The sequence below is a fragment of the Cervus canadensis genome, chromosome 27, assembly GCF_019320065.1.
Source record: "Cervus canadensis isolate Bull #8, Minnesota chromosome 27, ASM1932006v1, whole genome shotgun sequence".
NCBI lineage: Eukaryota > Metazoa > Chordata > Mammalia > Artiodactyla > Cervidae > Cervus > Cervus canadensis.
In genome coordinates, this window is record NC_057412.1 from 45743762 (window position 1) to 45759706 (window position 15945).

The window sequence follows — 15945 nt, forward strand, 5'->3', positions numbered from 1 at the left end:
ATTCTAGTATTTAACATTCTGACTGAAAGTCATCCAGGCTCCCCACAAAAAATACACTCTTTCTAGAATAAATAGTTAGGTTTAATGTATGGGAAAAAAAAAACAAAAAAACTTAAGTTTTCTTCCTTCCCAAGGGGAAGAAGCAGAGTACCTACTATTAGAATGTCTTGGTATCATGTTCAGTAAGTATCTGTAAAATTATCAGAAACTTTTAAAGAAAGGAGAAGTTCCATTATAAAATAATCAGTGTCAGGTAACACAACCTTTTCCTAAAATGTATCTTAAAGTTGTTGGAAAAGCATTAACTGACAGCATACATATATCAAGGGAATAATCATGAAACTACTGCAAACTGAAAACAACCAAAAGCATACTTTCTGCAGTCACTTATCTAATTTTCAATTCTATACGTCTAGGTAGAATTATGATTATAAAGCTGTAATAAAGTAAAATTTATTCTATAAGTATTGTCGACAAGAGTTAGTTTGCCCTCTGTTAATGGGTTCTTTTATAAATTAAAAGTTAATGCCATGTAATCTTGTTTTCTTACATAAATCAGTTACCCAATCCTTGCAGGCAAGTACCAAGCAGAGTCATAAATCAGAGAAGCAAGATTCTTACAACATGAGAAACACGAAAACCAATATTATACTTTAACATTTGCTGAAAGTATGTTTCAAACAAAATAAATCTTAGACTGCAGACTAAAATAAAAAAAGAAAGAAAAACTGTGTTGGAATATAAGCAAGCCTCATTTTTGATCAATTAAACCTCACTTGCTATATAATTTATATTATTAGAATCACAGAAATTTTAGGTGGGATTCTCATTTTGTGACCACTTGAATCTCAGAGATGATATGCAATTTAATGGCAGAGGCAAATTCAAAGCAAATTGCAAGTCTTCATGTTTAGGGTAATTCTGTCTATACATACAAAAGCACAAAATGATGATACCCAGCTTTTATTATATGATACCTACTTCTGAATAGCTATGCGAAGACAATTATAAAAGAATGGTTCAAAAACAAAAACAATGAATAGGACAAGAAGGTTAATCTCAAAGTCACTGATATTAGGGAAAAAACCAGGAAAACCTAAATTTCCCAAATGAGAGATATGCTATATCAATAACAGACTATTTTGATGGAATATTCTGTAGGAACTGAAAGCTGAAAATTACACTGATGAAAATATTTACTGACAGTGAAAAATGTTTGTAACATATGGCTGAAAGAGCAAAGCTAGCTGTAGAATCGGTATCCATCACAGTAATCTCCGATACAGAGGAGGTTAAGTTTGCTATTTATTCCCAAGCTTACTATTTCCCTTCTCATCTAATGGGTGTGGGAGGCAAAGGGGGCTGTTGAGACACAACCTCAGCAAACGCCCACCATTCTGTCAGCTACTGGGCTAGAAGGATCAGCAAAGTAAAGTGAGAAACTAAACAGGGACTGTTTATAAAGCAAAGCTCCTTTACATCAATCTTCTCAAAGCTAGTAAGCAACTTCCAGGCTCAGAACACCAGATATCCCAAACTTACACTCTAAACTTAGGGCAATGGCCAACAACCTGCTTTTAAATGAAGTGAAGCGAAAGTCGCTCGGTCATGTCCGACTCTTTGAAACCCCGTGGACTGTACAGTCCCTGGAATTCTCCAGACCAGAATACTGGAGCGGGTAGCCTTTCCCTTCTCCAGGGGATCTTCCCAACCCAGGGATCGAACCAAGGTCTCCCATATTGCAGGCAGATTCTTTACCAGCTGAGCCACAAGGGAAGTCTGCTTTTAAATGGGAGACTACCAAAAATGAGACTATTTCCCATACGTTTGTACATTATGCATGGATGTGCAAAATACACATACGCAGAGCAGGGACAGAAGGAGAAGAGGGGGCAGGATGAAGCAAATAAAAAGCTTACCTGGAACAGCCTGGTAAAAATATCAAATTCAAAAACCGAAATGTAATCATTACAAGTCAAGTCAATTGTTGATTTTAGAGCCATTGCTTCCAGGCCAGAGCTAATCTGATGCACCTCATGAAGGCACTGTCTGAATACTTTCCATGGTACGATCGTTCTGTGCAAGACAAAAAAAAAAAAAGGTAATTGAATCAAGTGTCATTTAAGACATACCTTCCACTGAAACAGCACAATTAAATCATAACATTAATATAATTGTATTTGTACTAAAAGACAAATAGTTGAGAATACTGTTTATAATTCAGAACATATGTAATGGGTTTTGCTAAATGGATTATTTTCCATTTGCTAAGAATGTGACAAAAATGCAGATCAATTTTTCTCTCAAGCAGTCCTTGACTATCAAGATATTTCTAAAAACGCTTCCAAAGACAGTATTAGATCAAAGTCCTGTATGTCTGATCTCGTCCTTTATTTTCTTAAAGTAATAACAGGATGATATGTTCACATAATAGCAAGAATTCTTTGTTCACTGCGTAAGAAAGTTCAGGCAGAAAGTCATCAAGACATTTCTACCAACACCTGATATGTTCTACAGAGGTGGAAAACCACTTTATTTAACCTTTCATACTAATGCAAAGGGAAATTTCAATAACTTTTAACCAATCCAACTGGCTATCACATGGAAAGTTATTTATTCAACACTCATTGATCAACTTAATCTTCTTAAAACCCTTATACCAACATTTTTTATGTAATACACTTACACGGTTCAAAAATTCTGAAGCGGATAGAACGGCACCCAGGGGAAAGCCTCCCAACCCATTCTCTGCCTGACCAGTTTCCAACATTCACCCACCTCCTGTCCACCATGAAAATGAATAACATTCATTATTTGTTCTTTACTTTTCCTCCTTTCGGAATGTTAAATGCCTATTTCTGAACAAGTGGAAGAAAGCAATCATTCACATGTTGAAAATTTTAAGCTGCAGTTTTCATAATTGTTGTGTTTAGTCACTGAGTCGTGTCTGACTCTTTTGCAGCCCCATGGACTGAAGCCTACCAGGCTCCTCTGTCCATGGGGTTTCCCAGGCAAGAACACTGCAGTGGATTGCCATTTCCTTCTCCAGGGGATCTTCCTGACCCAGGGGCTGAACCCACATCCCCTGTACTGGCAGGCGGGTTCTTCACCATCTGAGGCACCAGGGAAGACCAGTTTTCATAACAGGATGGCTATAAAAGCTATAATCTCTTGTAAGATTGCAAGTATTTAAATAAAGATTTTTCTTTACTAGTATCTCTTGAGAATTAAGACTCAAGCAGAATGGACTAAATTGGTTGGCCCCGCGTGATACTAATCCTTCCAGTGAAGCAACACCGTAAAGGTAAAAGGTTCGTATTCATTATCTCCTGCAGTGGTTGTCAAACTTGAGCATGCATCAGAATCACTGAAAGGCTTGTTAGCACAGAAATTGATCAACCCAAGATATTCTGATTCAGTATGATTGGGGTGGAGCCTTGGAACTTACAACCTTAACAAGCTACCAAGTGACGCTGATGTTGCTGGGGACAACACTTTGAAAGTCACTGATCTATTGTGCCTATTAAGTGCTAAGACACTGTGGAGAAACACCATTATGGAAAGAGATGCTACCTCCGCCCTTGAAGAACACACACTTTCAGGGTGGAAATAAATCTGTAATGCTAAAGTCTACAGAAGGGGTGTTAAGGAAGTGCTGGAGGAATTCCAGCGAAGGAATGGTCTGTGGCAAGATGAATAAATGAGTGCTGAGACAGCCGAACAATGCTATATTGTGTATATAAGAAAGTTTATGTTTGATATGCCATTAAAAAAAGTGAGGCTGAATACATCAAAAGGCTTTGCTCTATGTATGAAAAAAACAGGAAACCACAGAGAACTGAAGAGAGACACCACATCAGAAGCCATTTAGAAGAAACACACGTCAGGCTCTGATTAAGGTTAACAAGATGCTGCTGTTTTAAAGTAACAATGAAAACTTCTGATAATATTTGGAGGCTTTTTATTTACAGTGAAGTGTAAGTATGCAATTATGTCCAACTTCCTTACAATTAACTCGAAAGCGGTGCGTAAGAAGCAGTTTTCTTCACCAAATTAAAGTTTCAAATATTTAATACACAAAAGGGGCATGAACCATAACATTCAAAAATTTTTAAATAGTAAACAAAGAACTACTGATTTAAGAAGGGTATGTGTTTTCTCTTTTGTACGGAGATGTTAAGAGAATTCTGTCTTGTGTATATAGTATAAAAAACAAATTGATTGTCCAAATAAGACAACATTTGATATCAATTATCATAAAAAAATTATCCTCCTTCCAGTATTTAAGGTGCATGCAGATCATAACTCTTTTGAATACCCAGTGATTTCACACAGTGAATTATTAAAAAATGTACAAACATCTAACACTGCAGTCTAACTTACTACTTTGGAACGACAATTTACAAAGGGGCAAGTTACATTTCCACAGTACTTGTGCAAATAAGACCTTCCCAAGCTCCTTTGTGATAAGTGTAAAGTACAAACAGGCATTCATCAGAACCTTAGTTAAGGGTAGTAACAGGAATGAAAAAGAAAGGGCCTTATTTGGTTAACTCACTACATATAAAAGTATATACAACAGATACCCTTCCTTTGGTCAGCTGAGCCAAATATCCATGATGGGAAGAAGAGAAATAGAGTTCAATGGTTTCTTTAAAAAAAGCTCTAACAGTGCTGCACGAAGGATCTAGACTTTTTAAAGAGGATTTCAAGTTGCCACCACATTCTTTCCTGAGGTTTGTGGGGGCAGGGGGAAAGGCAGAGGATGACTGTTCACACCTTTAATTAAACTGTAGCAAGACCACAGAGTGGTGGTTTCTACCACCTCTTCCCCTAGAGATGAGCTGGTGAGAGAGAATATTAATGGCAAATTATTGTTTTACAGATACACGGAAACTTCAGTGTACCGGCAGAGATCTAGGAAGACAAAAGAGGCAGAGAGAGAAAAGGAACAGAACATAAGGGCCAGCTAAGCTTCAGGCTCTCACCATCCCAGCTCTCACCATTCAATCTGTTCTGTTGCCACTTAACAATTATAAATCATTTTAATTATGAATTGAATTAACTTTAAAATCCCACGAAAAGCAGAAGTAGCCATCAACCCACAAAGAACTGAATAAAAGACCAATGGGTAATATAATAATGTTAGATCTCACTATAATAATAGTATGAGTTCAGGATCTTTAGAATTCCAATAGGAATAAAAATGAGAGCTGTCATTTACTGTTGACTCACTATCTGCCAATCTCCAAATTAAGTACTGAGTTTCTCATAGTAACAATGGTAGGCAGATAATATATTTATCCTCATGACAGAGATGGGAAAACTGGGGCTTAAAGAGGTTAAGGGATTCACCCAAGAAAGACCTTATATGTGTCAGGCATTGGCTAGGTTCAGAATGAAAATATAAATAAAGTCACAGTCTAATAAGTGCAAACACTTGTTAAGTAATTTATGTTGTGCCATGTGACTAAGGTTATCATAGAAAAACATTTATGTGCTATGAGAATCCAAAGGAATGGAGGGCCTGGCAAACAGCAATTGTCTTTTATTTATCTTTACCCAATACCAAAGAGTATGAAACCAAAATCTGTGACATTTAACTGTGTCTATGGAGGGCAAGCGAGTGCTTCACAAAGGAGGAAGCTAGATATTTGAGTGCTATAACACCCTTCTACTATTCAGAAATGGTTTGATAATTTAAGGTTGGGGGGGGAGCTAGTCTATTCACACAATGTCAGGAGAGACAATAACTTGATAAATTTTAAAACCCTAGAGTTTTAACACAAAAGAATAAGGAACAGAAGACAAAAATGTAAGGAGACTGAGACTTGAAAAAAAGGACAAAACATTTCCTTTAAACCACAAGTTCATAAAAGCTATTTAGGTTTTATTTTTAACTCATTTGGAAAAAAAATCCATATCATAAAAGTGTGAATCTGAACAAAGGTCAGGTGTGTGGAAACAGGAACTTTGGTGTACTTCTGGTGTGAACCAAAATTTACACAGCATTTCTAGAAGGCAATGTGGCAGCAAGTTTCAAAAACCTACAACATTTTAACTCAGAAAGCCTACTTCTAAGGATTTGAAAAAGGAAATTGTTTAAAATAAAATACACAGCAATGCTGCCTCATTCATGTCTCTTCAACAGTGTTGTCCATAATACCAAAAAATTAAAACAAGTATGTTCAGAAGTAACAATACCACATATATCCATAGGTTAGAATATTTTACAACAAATAAAACTTATATAGAAAAAACATGTACTGTTCTAGAAAAGTGGCTGTGTCATTAAACGGAAATGGCATTTTTAAAACTGTATGGCCTCGGGAACTCCCTAGCTGTCCAGGGGCTAGAATTTCGTATTGTTACCGCTGAGGGCCTGGGATTCAACAGAGATCCCGTAAGCTGCACGGTGCGGCCAAAAAAGAAAAAAAGCTATGTCCTTTATGATTCAACGATAAAAACTACCTGGAACACAAATTTCAATTGATGATGTCTAGACATAGAAACAAGATTGTCAGGAGAAATATCAACAATCCCAGATATGCAGATGATACCACTCTAACTGCAGAAAGTGGAAAGCAACTAACGAGCCTCTTGACGAGGGGGAAAGAGGAGAGAAAAAAAGCTGGCTTAAAACTCAACATTAAAAAGGCTAAGATCACGGCATCTGGCCCCATCACTTCATGGGTAATAGATGGGGAAAAAGTGGAAACAGTGGCAGGTTTTATTTTCTAAGGCTCCAAAATCATTGTGTATGGTGACTACAGCCATGAAATTAAAAGAAGCTTGCTCCTTGGAAGAAAAGCTATGACAAACCTAGACAGCACATTTAAAAGCAGAGACGTCACTTTGCTGACAAAGTACTGTCAAAAGTATAGCCGACAAAGTATAGTCAAAGCTATGGTTTTCCCAGAAGTCATGTATGGATGTGAGGGTTGGACCGTAAAGAAGGCTGAGAGCCAAAGAATTGATGCTTTCAAATTGTGGTGTTGGAGAAGACTCTCGAGAGTCTCTTGGATAACATGGAGACCAAACCAGTCAATCCTAAAGGAAATCAACCCTGACTACTCACGGGAAGGATGGATGCTGAAGCTCCAGTACTTTGTCCACCTGATGTGAATAGCTGACTCTTTGGAAAAGACCCTGGTGCTGAGAAAGACTGAGGGGAGGAGAAGGGGACAAGAGAGGATGAGATGGTTGGATGGCATCACCGACTCAGTGGACAAGAGTTTGAGCAAACTCCAGAAGACAGTGAAGGACAGGGAAGCTGGCATGCTGCAGTCCATGGCGGGGCAAAGAGTCAGACATGACTTAGCAACTGAACAACAACACATCATGGTAGGATCACACACAGGCTTTTAAGAAATCTCTAATATTCTCTAACGGCTTACAGGAGCAAAAGATGTACTAGAACTGTTTGAAGTATATTTTGTAATCACAGAAATAACCAATTAAAAGCAAAAATCAAAGCAGTGTTTGCCAATGAAATAGCTTTGTATCTAAGAAACACAAAAACGTTTACGGATTAAACTATGACAAGAGAAATCAACATGGTTGCTGAATATAAAACCAATATACAAAAAATCAGTTGTATTACTATATATAAGCATACATAATAAGAAAATAAAATATTTACAAGAGCATCTGAAAATATCAAATAAATAGGAATAAAGCTAACAAAATACAAGCAAAGTCACAGCATAAATACGCACACATACATGATCAGATGTAAAAGACATAAAGAGATATAAAGCCTTAATGGACTGGCAGACTCAGTATGAAAAAGATGTATGGTCAATCCTCCGCAAATTGATTCATAGATTTATTACAACCCCAATCAGGAATCATTTTCATAGTAGGGATTGACAGACTGATTCTAAACTTCATAGGGAAATGCCAAGAGCCAAATAAAATCAGCCAAACTTCCATAAGAATAACATTGGCAAGCTTATAGTTCTTACAGTAGTTAAGAGAGCATGGTATTGGCACAGGAAAGCCAATAGAACAAAACAAATTTTGGAAACAAATGCAATTGTATCTGAACACTGGATATGTAACAACTCTCCATAAACAGTAGTAGAGAATGGATGATATTTTCAATAAATGTTGCTGGGTCAAATGAATATACAAATGGAAGAAAATAAATCTTGATCCTGAACTAATATCATATAAAAACCAATTTTAGATGAACCTTAGACCTAAGCACAAAAGATAAAGCAGTAAAGTTTTTTGGAAGAAACAGAAGAGAATATCTGCATTACTCTGGCACAAGCAAATAATTTTAAACAGGACTGCAAATGTTCTAAGGATAAAGGAAAAGGTAAATTAAAAACCTGTGTTCATGAAACAATGTCATTAACAAAGTGAAAATGTCACATACTGGGAGAGCAATAAACATAAAAGAATCATGTCTATAACACATAAAAACTTTTAAATATTAATACTTACTACTCAGAAACTGGGCAAATAATTTTTATAGTCACACACACAAAAAATCAAAATATTCAATATACACACAAGTATGTACTCAACTTCATCTGTTATCGTGCAAATGCAAAATAAGAACCAAATGAGATTCCACTCATCCCCACCAGAGTAGCTTATTAAACCCTTTAAAAAGACAAATATTATAAAATGTTGGGAAGGATATATGACAACAGGAAACTTCGGGTACTCCAAATAGGTGATGAAGGTGGCAAGTCATTTTGGTAAACTCTTTGGTGGTTTACTAAAAGCTAATAAAGCTAAAATTAAGCATAAACTAGGAGCCAGCAATACCATTCCTAGATATACATACCAGAGAAATGTACATGTTTTTTTAAAATATACAAAAATTGTCCATGGCAGCACTACTGAGAATAATCCAAAGAAGGAAGAATCCAACATCCAACACCAACAAAAGGATTATGTAAACTGTGGTATAGCCATACAATGGAGCAAGGAGAAGGAATAGACTTGCTATATGCAAGAATGCGGATGAATTTCATAAATATAATAAAGAGTGAAGAAAGCCAGATTTTTTTCATAGCGTAAGATGTTACAGAAAACCCGAATGGACTTTTTGGCTAAGCCAATATACTAAACTTAAAAAAAAAAAAGTTTATATTAAAATTCTAAGATGAAAATAGAGTGAGAGATGGAGGAATGGACAAAGCACTTGCCATCATATAAACAAGCAAATTAACGTTTGCTGGTTTTTGGTTCTGGTGCTGTGGTACTGATGGTGGTGTGATAGCAGTTGTTTAAAATCCATCCTAAGTCAGGGATATTTCATGTTCACTTTAGACAGAACAAAAATCTGTTGTATCTATATTAACCCATTACTATTTTCAATTTCATCTGAATTTTGTTCAGAAAATTCACCTGGATCAAAGACGTGTTCAGTGGCAATATCTTTAAGTTGCTTTTGTTCAGAAGAGAAAACATTCATAAGCTATTTAATATGTTTGGATTTTCATTACATAAAATATTAAGTACCATGATCCTAAGTCTGTTGATGTTTGTATATAGTTATTCCTTAAATCCAATCTTGTTTTGAAATGACTATTTGTTAATGGAAATGAAAACAGATGGTTAACAAGCTATTACAGCTTTTACTCTTCCACCACTAACGGAAAACAATTGTTTTCCAGCAAGCCACAGAAAGAAGATACCAAAATCACTGTGGTCACATAGTTGCCTTACAACTCACTGTAGACAGGATGGTAACCTGGGTTACCGGGAATATTTGTGATTAGATCTAACTTTTCTTCCTCATAAGCGAAAACTCCTTACTCACATATAGAAAGATTCAAGATGCTGGGTATTTCTGGTAGTTTTTTTTTTGTTGTCAAAAAAGTTTATAACATTTTATCTACAGCATTGAAGCATTACCGCCATGTATAAGGGACAAGTATTCTCATGCTCATGTTCTGAAACTTAAATTTAAAATCAAACATTTTTATAAGATTGCAGAAATAATAGGTTATTTAGTATTATCTTTGATTTTTTTAAAATTCACTCACTCCTGAGAGATTTGATTTCTAATTTCTAGTCTCACAATCTAACTTTTGAACATAATAAATAGTAAACTTACTGTAACCAGGAAAGTATATTTTGTTTTCCTTTATTATTGGCAATTCGACTTATTTCCCAACTTTGAAAATACAATTTATTAGTGACAGAGAAACTGTAAATATAATCCATAAAATATGTCAAAATTCCATATAAAACTTTTCCACTTAGTAACCATTGACCACAGAAAATCAGAAAGATTCTGGCTTGAAACACTGGGTACTGGCTCTTCTCTTTGTAAAGCAAGACTCTTCTTCAGAATATTTGCTCTACATGTTCAACGATACTTGGTAAGTTCATAACGCATGTGAGATAACATAGTTCATAGATCATAGCAAGGTGCCTCTGATCTACTAAGGTCAGACATTAAAAGTTAGTAAATTATATACCATAAAATTAGAAAGTCCGGCCAAAGATCTTCTCTTTAGCATTAACAGTCTGGCCTGTCCTACAAACAAATTTAAAAGTCTGTAAGAAGACAAAGTTCAGTTCAGTTCAGTCGCTCAGTCATGTCTGACTCTGTGACCCCATGGACTGCAGCAAGCCTGCTTCCCTGTCCATCACCAACTCCCGGAGCTTACTCAAACTCATGTCCATTGAGTCAGTGATGCCATGAACCATCTCATCCTCTGTCGTCCCCTTCTCCTCCCGCCTTCAATCTTTCCCAGCATCAGCGTCTTTTCAAATGAGTCAGTTCTTCGCATCAGGTGGCCGAAGTATTGGCGCTTCAGCTTTAGCATCAGCCCTTCCAATGAATATTCAGGACGGTTTCTTCCAAGGAGCAAGCATGTTTTCATTTCATGGCTGCAGTCACCATCTGCAGTGATTTTGGAACCCAAAAAAATAAACTCTGTCGCTGTTTCCACTGTTTCCCCATCTATTTGCCATGAAGTGATGGGACTGGATGCCATGATCTTAGTTTTCTGAATGTTGAGTTTTAAGCCAACTTTTTCACTCTTCTCTTTCACTTTCATCAAGAGGCTCTTTAGTTCTTCACTTTCTCCCATAAGGGTGGTGTCATCTGCATATCTGAGGTTATTGATATTTCTCCCAGCAATCTTGATTCCAGTTTGTGTTTTATCCAGTCCGGCATTTCACATGATGTCCTCTGCATATAAGTTAGATAACCAGGGTGACAATATACAGCCTTGATGTACTCCTTTCCCAATTTAGAACCAGACTGTTATCCCATGTCCTGTATACAGATTTCTCAGAGGCAGGTCAGGGGCTCTGGTATTCCCATCTCTTAAAGAATTTTCCACAGTTTGCTGTGTCCACACAGTCAAAGGCTTTGGTGTAGTCAATAAAGCAGAAGTAGATGTTTTTTCTGGGTAATAATAAGACAAAATTCCCCCAAAATCTCTCTAGAGAGGTCAATTCCATTAACAAGCAATGGGTAAAGTCTGCTAGATATATAAGGTAAACTGAGGCAAAAAAAAATATACAATTTCCAGTAACACCTCTAAATTCTCACAGGCGAAACTACATATATAATACTGTGCATAAGTAGGCTCCCCCAAATTTCTTTTATTTAAGGGAAACTACTAATGATTGCAGATAAACAAGGCAAGAACAAAGTTACACAGAAAACCTATTATTGTCGTTTCCTACTGTAATCAACATTCAGAATAAGGAAAACAGGAAGATGAAGCATTAGCAATCTATTAATGAAAAATAAGTCCTAATTATTTTATAAAGCTTTCTTTACTTTGCTTTTAAGTTACAATTTCTCCACCAGTAGAACATGGTTCTAAAGAACTGTAAAGAGTCAGATTCTACCTTATTTGCACGCTAACAAGTTAGCCTATCACAGTTGCATGGATGCTGGCAGAAAACACAGGATTTGTGGGTCAGAGCGTCAGAGTCAACAGACTCCGCTACTCACAGGAAGCAGTGGCCAGCATGCCAGCATTCTCTTGAACTTGCTCCTTGAGCTCTAATTCCCACCGGATGATGCAAAGAGCAGGGACACCTATTCACAAAGTGACTTTTGTAACTGAAGAGGAACCTAGGTTTTAGGGAGACCAAATACTTAATAATGGTCACTAAGTATACTTGTCCCTGGATCTGCAAAGAAATACTATTTTTAAGTTACAAGGTTGTAAGCAAACATGCTCTTTGCTTCAGAAGGAGAAAACGTCTCTCTTCGCCTATCAAGGCAGAACCATCCCACAGAGAAAGGAATACATATGCAGAAGGACTAAGAACCAGGACCTTTTCGATTCCAGGAACACATTATTAAATAATTCATTAAGAAAACAATTCTTTCTGCAAATACAATATAAAAACTTCTGCGAACAAGAATATAAGTGACTTAAAAACGATTTTAATTAAATCAAACTTCAGGTGACTGAAACTAAGAGATGGAGAAATGTGAAGTCTGTTTTTTTGTTGTTGTTTAAAAAAAAAAAAAAAAACAGGGCCGAGCACAGGATAACTTTTTTAAATGATAGTTTAGAAATACAATTTTTGAAATTTATAATGATAGGCTTAATACTCAGAATTATTCAAGAAACATTAATGGCCTCACCAAACTTTTCTCATTTGGCAGAAATGACAAAAAAAAAAAAAAAAAACCGAAAAACAAAATACTTCTCAAGATGGAGAAGTAAAATAAGTAGCCAAAATCTGGATACTAACAGGTTTAACTTTAGAGGCCAAGGGGAGCTCAGTCGTGTCTGACTCTCTGCAATCCCATGGACTGACTATCCATGGAATTCTCCAGGCCAGAATACTGCAGTAGGTAACCTTTCCCTTCTCCAGGGGATCTTCCCCAACCCAGGGATTGAACCCAAGTCTCCAGTACTGCAGGTAGATTCTTTACCAGCTGAGCCCCCAGGGAAGCCCAAGGGGATCTCAGGAACTTCAAAATAAAGAAGTTATTTTCAGGCTCTCCCTCTTAGGGCTGCTAGATGTAATTCACCAGCAGTCATAGTATTAAAAGGAGGCCAGATCCATTAATCTACCTACTGAGTGCATAGCAAAATCCACTGTGCCTGTTCAGTGCAACAAGTGGAGCCCATTAAGACTCTGGTTATAAAGGAGACTTGCAGAATATTAAAAAGAGAAAATAAATTGAATTATAAGTGCCTTGTTGTCCCTACATCTGACGAAAACTTTTTAGGCTTTATCTAGTTCATTTGCAGTACTATTATCTGGTTAATCTCCCTCTTTCTTTCCTTAAATCCTACCTTCCTTTAGCATCTATAATTCCACAGTCTCCAGGTTTTAAGTCTACTTTTCTGGTGATGCCTCCACTTCCTTAAATTTCCCTGATGCATAGGTCATTCATCAGAATTCTTTAAGAATCTGTCCTCTGCATTCTCCCTGGTCTCCATCAACTAGTCCAATGGCTTCACACAGTTTTTAGACATAACAAACTCAAGTATCCGGAAACTAGGCAGATAATGTAAATAAGAGGTCCAGGTAAGGACTGCAGTGAACGGGAGGGGGCATTGTGGCTCACTGGTCAAGAATCTGCCTGCAATGCGGGAGACCTGGGTTTGATCCCTGGGCTGGGACGATCCCTTGGAGAAGGGAATGGCAAGCCACTCCAGTAATCTGGCCTGGAGAATTCCATGGACTGGATAGTCCACGAGGTCGCAGAGTCGGACATGACTGAGCGACTTTCACTTTCACTTCTGTTCAACTCTTTGTGACCCTATGGATTCCTGCCAGTCTGTCCATGGAATTCCCCAGGCAAGAACACTGCTGCGGTTTGCCATTGCCTTCTCCAGGGGAACTTCCTGACCCAGGGATTGAACCTGGGTCTGCTGCATTGCAGGCAGGTTCTTTACCATCTGAGCCACCAGGGAAGCCCAAGCAAGGCATGGAAACAACCTAAATGTACGTCAAAGCCTGAATGGATAAAGAAGATGTGGTATATTGATGCCGTGGAGTATTACTCAGCCATAGAAAAGAATGAAATAATGCCATTTTACAGCAACATGGATAGATCTAGAGATTATCATACTAAGTGAGCCAAAAAGAGAAATAACAGGTATCACTGATATGTGGAATCTAAAAAACTGATGCAAATGAACTTATACAACAGAGACAGACCCACACACATAGAACACAAACTTACAGTTACCAGATGGGAAAGGGGGGAGATAAATTAGGAGTTTGGGATTAACATGTATACATTATTATCTATAATTTAGATAAACAACAAGTATCTACTGCATAGCACAGAAAACTATACAATATTTCGTAACAACCTATAAGGGAAAGAATCTGTAAAAAGATACGTATGTATGTATGTATAAATGAATCACTGTGCTGTACTCTTGAAACAAAACACTGTAAATCAACTATACTTCAATTAAAAAAAAATACTTCAATTTAAAAAAGGTGTAACTTTGTCTATGGAAAAAAAAGAAAAGTCCAAAGGGGCAAAAACAAACAGAGCTTTCAAAGTACAGTCCAAGAGAGTGACAATTTTAAGTACTTTGGACCTTGAGTCAGGGGAATTTCTACAGTACCACCCCATATTTAGATTCCATGTTCACCAAAGAATGTTCTGGACATGATATGGCTCCACATATAATTTATATGAGGTGATGAGAGCATTCCCATCTGCTTTACAGTAGCATTGATCATTATAAATTAATCAAAGCATCATTCTAATTAGAGATTGGTTTGTGAGCTCAGTAACATATACCAGTCTATAGATATACTCAGGATGAAACCTAATGAAACCATGTTTCAAGGTTAAGAAACAGAACTTGGTTCATGGTGACTTCACTGAAGTAAATATCACTTACTGAGGAGTTCATAGTGAGGAAAAGAAGGTAAAAGAAAACAACAATAAAAATGCCATTTATGGAAACTTCAAGTTACTCTGCATCTTTCTTTGGAAAGACAGCAGACACCAGGAAAATTTCATCCCCCTCAGAGCATTCTCCTCTGCCTCCTCCTTATTAACACATGTGCAACTCATACAAAACACCAGTTCCTCCATGGAGCCCGAGTAAACAATCCTGATCACCCTAGTAAACAATTCACTATTTGTGACATTCCTTAAGCACTTTTGTAATGGGACAGAACTGATTTTAAGTTATTTATCATCTTTGTATATACTGTATCCCCCAAATTGAATACATACTGCTTAGAGGTAGAAAATTATAATTTCACATGTTATTTGCTTTTTCTATCTGGGATCCTGCTGCAATGGATTGAACAAAATAGCCCTGTCATTTGATTTTCCTTACGATATAAAGATACTTGGCTGTTTTAAAATAGACAACAATAGGAGATGATGAAATAACAGAAATATTAAATAGAAGCTCTTTGAGGGTTTTTTTTTAATAATTCTTTTTTAAAAAGAACTAATATTTCAGTTTATTTTCTCTCCTTGTAAGAGTTCTTCATTTCTATCGTGCATTATTTAATTAAATATGACTAAGTTGACTTTTCTTTGATTAGAGGGAAAACTGATCTAGTTAATATGCTAAAAAATGTATTTCATGGCATATTTGTTTCTAATTAAAAGTGAAAAGAAAACACAGGAAACCAAAAGGTCCCTACAACTTCCTCAGGAAATCAAAGGTAGATGTAATCAACTGAATTTTAAACAGAGCATTTTTTTTTTTTCCACATGGTCAGCAGGACAGTTTCTTATATTCTACCCCACTTTTACATAGCAGATACACAATTTTAGAAAACTTTTATTAACTTTTTCTGGATTTCTGCTTTTAGAGTTCTAGAGACCATGGCATCTCTGTCATGTAAAGTTGAATATTAATTTTATTATTTGTAGAATTAACAATAAATATATTCATGGGACACTGAGCAAGATTAAAGGTTTAAACTGTTTAATTATTCCCCAACACAGAGTATTTACCACGTGCCAGACACTGTCCTACCTGCCTGATGGGGAGATTC

The 15945-nt window shown here is 36.6% G+C and overlaps 1 protein-coding gene across 9 annotated transcripts in view; it reads right to left on the reverse strand.

The window, feature by feature from the left end:
* Positions 1 to 15945, reverse strand: part of CBLB (Cbl proto-oncogene B) — a 217007-nt gene that overhangs the window by 103191 nt on the left and 97871 nt on the right. For all 9 annotated transcript variants that reach the window (XM_043448984.1, XM_043448989.1, XM_043448988.1 and 6 more), the window contains exon 5: positions 1920 to 2076. In XM_043448984.1, the coding sequence (XP_043304919.1) occupies positions 1920 to 2076 (157 nt within the window). The remainder of the gene's footprint in view (positions 1 to 1919; positions 2077 to 15945) is intronic.